The following is a 5,956-nucleotide window of genomic DNA, read 5'->3' on the forward strand; positions in this document are numbered from 1 at the left end:
GGACCAGGAACCAGACCTGAGCTGAGGACCAGGAACCAGACCTGAGCCGAGGACCAGGAACCAGACCTGAGCTGAGGACCAGGAACCAGAGATTCAGTCCTCCACAGCTCCAGCTTCTTCTTCATCCACTGAACCTTTGTGGAGTCTGGAGGACCTCTGTGGTTTTCCTGAGTTCTCCTCCAGATTGATTTTGAATTAAACAACATTTTTGTCTAAAGTGTTTCTGTGATCATCAGGTCAGAAGAACCAGAGGGAACTGGACTGGACAGCTGACACCAGCACCTCTACATGAAAGGACAGAGTCGCCTTTTTCTTCTGAGGAGACTCAGGTCCTGCAACATCTGCAGGACCATGCTGCAGATGTTTTACCACTCGGTGGTCTCCAGCATCTTCTTCTACTCTGTGGTGTTCTGGAGCAGCAGGGTGAGGAAAGCTGAAGCCAACAGACTCTGTAAACTCATGAAGAGCTGGTTCAGTTCTGGGAGTGGACCTGCAGTCTCTGAGCAGAGGATGATGAGGAACCTGCTCCAGATCCTGAACAACACGTCACCCCCCCTGCATGACACCCCGGACTCTTCCTGCAGCACCTTCAGTCGTGGACTGAGACCACGAGGAGCTCACAGAGCAACAGGAAGTCCTTCAAACTTTTAACTCCTCCCCCTTTCTGCACAATAACATTAATCCTGCACCAAAATAAACTCCTTCATGTTTCTGTCTGAACCTGTTTAGAACTTCATGATGTTTTTTATATTTTCTGTTATTTTTATATTTTCGCTTATTTTTATATTTTCTGTTATTTTTATATTTTCGCTTATTTTTATATTTTCTGTTATTTTTATATTTTCTGTTATTTTTATATTTTCGCTTATTTTTATATTTTCTGTTATTTTTATATTTTCTGTTATTTTTATATTTTCTGTTATTTTTATATTTTCTGTTATTTTTATATTTTCTGTTATTTTTATATTTTCTGTTATTTTTATATTTTCTGTTATTTTTATATTTTCTGTTATTTTTATATTTTCTGTTATTTTTATATTTTCTCTTATTTTTATATTTTCTCTTATTTTTATATTTTCTGTTATTTTTATATTTTCTGTTATTTTTATATTTTCTGTTATTTTTATATCTTGTGTGATTCCTTGTGTATTTTCCTTTGTACTGAAACTCTGGCACAACAATTTCAAGGATTCAAGGTTTTTTATTTGTCATTCCATCACATGTGATACATTTGGTGGAATGAAATTATGTCCACAGGGTCCCAGTTACATCCAACAATAAAATGTAAAATAAAACCAGTGATAAGATCAAAGATATGCACTAAGAGAAACAACTAAAATACACTAAGTACTAATACAGAGACAGTACTGTGAACAGCAGCACGAACATGAGTCTGTGTGATGAGCACCTGTGATCAATAAAGTTTTACCTCAGCTAGACTTTTGTGTTTAGTTGTAGATGTTGTTTGGCTCTTTTTAGGTCGTGTTCTGTTGTTTTTAGTTTTATTAGCTCAGTTTTCTTCAGCTAACTTCAGCTGTTGTTCAGCTTCACACTAAGTTTTAGCAGAATTTTTTTTATTTCTAATTTAAAATCAAATGTACAGAATTTATTTTCTTGCTTTATGAGGCGTTCTTGTTCAAACATCAGTGAACGTCTGATCCGTTTGTGTTTTTCTGTTGTTCGCAAACGTTCTGCGTTCTCTTTGTTTACCGGCAGAGCAACCCAAAGGTCAAAGGTCACGCCTGACAAACTCACAGGCTTCATTTCTCTCATTTCTGAGTCGAAACTCACGGAAATGATCCGAACACACGACAAACACAAGCCTTCAAAACAAATCTGCCCTCAGAGGATGTAAAGTAAAATATATATATTTATTAAAAACATTTTTTAATCAGAATAAAGTGGAGTTTGTTTCTTTCTGCAGCCTTCATCGAGCCGAGCTGCTGCTTCTTCTGCCTCCTCTTCCTCTCCTGTCAGCTGCTGTGTCAGCACACAGCAAGCACCTTCATCCATCCATCCATCCATCCATCCATCCATCCATGACCTGCTGATGCTCACTCACCTTCGTCCGTGTGAGACGACAGCCCATCCTGGCGTCTCCTGGAACAGGTGGGAGTCGGGGGGAGACGGAGGAGGTGAAGGAGGAGGTGAGAGGAAGGAGCCACAGTGAAGAAGAACAAATAAGACGGAGAGACAGTTTACTGAGATCCAGTCCACCCACACAGCCCCTAACTCTGCTGACCCACGATCAGTTCTCCTCCTGGGGGACTCCAGCTCCCATGATGCCGTGGGGCAAAGCTGCAGCAGTCCATTATCCTAAATCAAGCCCCCATCCTCAGGAAGCAGGACGTACGTCTTCATCCAGCTGTTTCTTCTTCTTCTTCTTTATTTTGCTGCGTCTCTGCATCTCTGCCTCGGCCGGCCAATCACAGAGTCCGGATGCAGGAGGAGGGGAGGCGGGCGCTCTGATTGGCTGAGAGCAGAGACGTCTGAATCCATTCAGGGTTTTTCTGTGTCGTGTTGCTGCAGCTCCTCCTCCTGGTCTGCATCAGCATCTCAGCTGGTTTCATGTTCCTCTGGTGCTCAGGATCGCACACTGCAGCCTGTCATGAAGGAAAAACCTGATCCAGAACCTCCCGGAGCCTAATCTGGGTCCTGCTGCCAGGGCGTCACCTACTGATCCGTTTCCAGTGAAACGTGATTCACCAGAGAAGAAGAGAATAAAAACCTTTCTCCAGACTTCATGGAGTCTGTTGAAGAGGTCCAGATCAACAGTTTTAGACCCTCTGAAGGTCCTCGGCTGATCCTTCTCTCAGGTTCAGTTCTTGTTCCTGAACATGTCCAGAGGAATGTTTTGACCTCTGACCTTTGACCTCCTTCTGTTTGTAAACACGTTGGTTCTGACGAATGTTTTCTGAATCCATCCAGTCCAGAACGTCTACACCAGGACCACCAAGATCCAGATGGAAAACCTTTCAGACAGCTGATTCACCCTGAAGGTCAGACCGTGCAGTGACTCTACAGGCTTCAGTCAGCAGGTCAAAGGTCAAGGCACAACTTCCATCTTAAGGAAAAACAAGACTTCTGGACAAGAACCAGACCAGAGGACAGATATTTACCCAGAATGCACTGCAGCAAACAGCTCAGCTGTCAGCACGGTGGTGGAGGCTGATGGTTCTGCTCCTTCAGTCACTGAGTGGACCAGAACTCCTCTGGAGACCAAAGGGTTCTGGAGTCCAACAGCTGAAACTTGGACCCAACAGGTCCAACAGAAACATGACCCCAAACATAACAGCTGATCTACAACAGAACGGGTCAGAAAGAGCAGAACCAACAGTCCAGTTCAAGTCCAGTCCAGAACTGGACTCTGGCTGATTGTGGTGGACCTGCAGTTTTGTTTTGTCACCTAGAGGCCAAGAACTGAACAAGGACTTTGTTTTTGTCAGGACTCCATGACTTTATTTTTCAGATCTACAGACTTTACATCATTTTGACCAAAGTTATTAAAAATAATCTCCAGATTTCCTGCTGACAGAAACACATGAGGCTCATTAACACTTCCAGTTAGCAGGCTCGTCATTTTTCACACAACAGTCTCTTCCGTTTTTACCGGATGAATCTGAGTGAAGACCTGTGTCCACGAGATGATTCATAATCCTCTGCTGCCCTCTGGTGTCCAAACCGTGGAACTCCAGATGGAACCTGCAGATGGAACCTTCAGACGGAACCTTCAGACAGAACCTTCAGACGGAACCTTCAGACGGAACCTTCAGACAGAACCTTCAGATGGAACCTTTAGAAGGACATGTCTAGAAACGACTTCAAGGTTCGGTTTCTGTAAAAACAGGTCCTACCTGGACCACGGCCGTAAAGACACAACGAGAGCAGCCTCAGAGAACCAGAACCAGAACCAGAACCAGTGCAATGAGGTCAGGCTGGCGGGACGGGAGCAGTTTAACATGTGAACAGCAGAAACATTATAAATTAAATAGAACCATTTAAAGAAGATCAGAACCGGGTCAGTTCTGCTCCAGTTAAAGTCTAAAACCCATCAGAGGGTCTGACGGGGGTTTAGTGGTTTTACCGGCTGTTAGGTTCTGGTTGTATCAGGTCCAAACAGATTTATTTGACCCAGATGTTGTCAAACAGCTGCTGGTTTCTGGAACCGTTACAGAACCCGGTTTGGTTCTGGACAGGTGAGCTCAGTTGTCCTGCTTCATCACATCCCGAGAGTCAGGACTGCGGTCAGACACAGAAACAGGACTGATGGACCGGAACCAGAACCAGAATCAACAGGTGCAGAGATCTCTAAGTTCTCCCGCACTTCCTCCTTCCTGATGACGCTCTCCTCCCTCTGCTCCTCCTCCTCCCTCTGCTCCTCCTCCTCCCCCTCCTCCTCCTCCTCCTCTGGTTCTGGTGCTGGTGCTGATGATAAGACGTCCTGAGGTTGGACCCGGGCTGCGGTGGCTCCTGGTGTGGGGGTGTGCTCCTCCTCAGTGGGTTCTGTTTGGACCAGGGTGGTGTCGGGCTCAGTGGGGGGGTGAGTAGTTTCTGTATCACCCAGTTCTTCAGGGAAGGTGGGGACAAAATCTGTCTCCGTTCCATGATCGTCCCCACCGACGTCCTCGTCCACCAAGTCCGGAGCTGAAAACAAAAACAGACCTGGACTCAGTTTTTGACCGGTTAGAAACCCGAGTCCTACTGGTCCGTGGAGGACAGAACGTCTCGTACCACAGAGGTTGTTTTCACACTTCTGGAGGTTTTCAGGACACCTGGAGCACCAGTCCCCTTCCACGTAGGGCCGCACTCCTTCGTAGTTCCCTCTGAGCACACGGACACAAACATCACTCCAAACACGCACATGGCCCCGGGGTCAGGATTATTAATCTGAGTCATAATCTGTGTTGGCCCAAAGAAACACAAGTCCAGTCCTGGTCCTGGAGGGCCACCATCCTGCAGGTTGGACCTGTTTCTCTGCTCCAGCGCCTGACTCAGAGGATGAATCACATCTTCTTCAGAACCTGTCCCCTGTTCAACACATCAGGTGAGGTGCAGCAGAGGAACATCCAGAACCTGCAGGACAGAGGGCCCCCAGGACCAAGACTGGACAGTCCTGATCCAAGAAAAGTACTGATGAGGTTTGAGTCCAGCAGGGGGAGGTCTTGTACAGGAAGAACCTTAACCTATCAGAATAAAGGTCCAGTCTGGGTGTCAGACCCAGCCTTGGTCCTGATGTGTGACGTGACATGAACAGAATCTGAAGTGACGGGCGAGGAGTATCTCCTGCCACCATTCAGTCCTGCGTTTACATATAGGATCATTCTCAGCATCAACCTCAGACACACGATGACGTGTGACGTCATGTGATCTGTCAGAGCTCAGAGTCTGTGTTGGGGATGACTCTCAGCTACTACCACCCCTGGATTTACCTCAACATCTGTAAAACTGAGCGAGCTAGAGACATTCATGTTGTAGAGGTCACATTGAACCGAAGTGACTCCAAACGTTAACAGGTGTAAAAGACAGAGGATGACTGATATGATCAACTCATCAGAAACAAACCTGACTCATGAGAAATGAAATGACTCATCAGAAATGAAATGACTCATCAGAAACAAACCTGACTCATCAGAAACACCTGATCAGAAAAACCTCTCATCAGAAACACACATGACTCATCTGCAACAGGCATGACTAATCAGAAACAAACCTGACTCATCAGAAACACACATGACTCGTCAGAAACAAGCTTGACTCATTCGAAACAATCTTGACTCATCAGAAACATGCCTGAATCATCTGAAACACGCATGACTAATCAGAAACAAACCTGACTAATCAGAAACAAACCTGACTCATCAGAAACATGCCTGAATCATCAGAAACACGCATGACTCATCAGAAACACGCATGACTCATCAGAAACACACATGACTCATCAGAAACACACATGACT

General features: G+C 45.5%; 1 protein-coding gene across 1 annotated transcript in view; it reads right to left on the reverse strand.

Moving 5' to 3' along the window:
* Positions 1–4,390: 4,390 nt before the first annotated feature.
* The window catches only part of LOC119417375 (peptidase inhibitor 16), a gene marked incomplete at its 3' end in the record, with an annotated part of 3,414 nt that continues 1,848 nt past the window's right edge, over positions 4,391–5,956 (reverse strand). The window contains exons 4-5 of the mRNA XM_037684579.1: positions 4,732–4,823; positions 4,391–4,644 (exon numbers count right to left, since the gene is read on the reverse strand). Of these exons, the coding sequence (XP_037540507.1) occupies positions 4,391–4,644; positions 4,732–4,823 (346 nt within the window). The remainder of the gene's footprint in view (positions 4,645–4,731; positions 4,824–5,956) is intronic.

This window comes from Nematolebias whitei, chromosome 11 (genome assembly GCF_014905685.2).
Source record: "Nematolebias whitei isolate Nwh7 chromosome 11, NemWhi1, whole genome shotgun sequence".
NCBI classification, from domain to species: domain Eukaryota; kingdom Metazoa; phylum Chordata; class Actinopteri; order Cyprinodontiformes; family Rivulidae; genus Nematolebias; species Nematolebias whitei.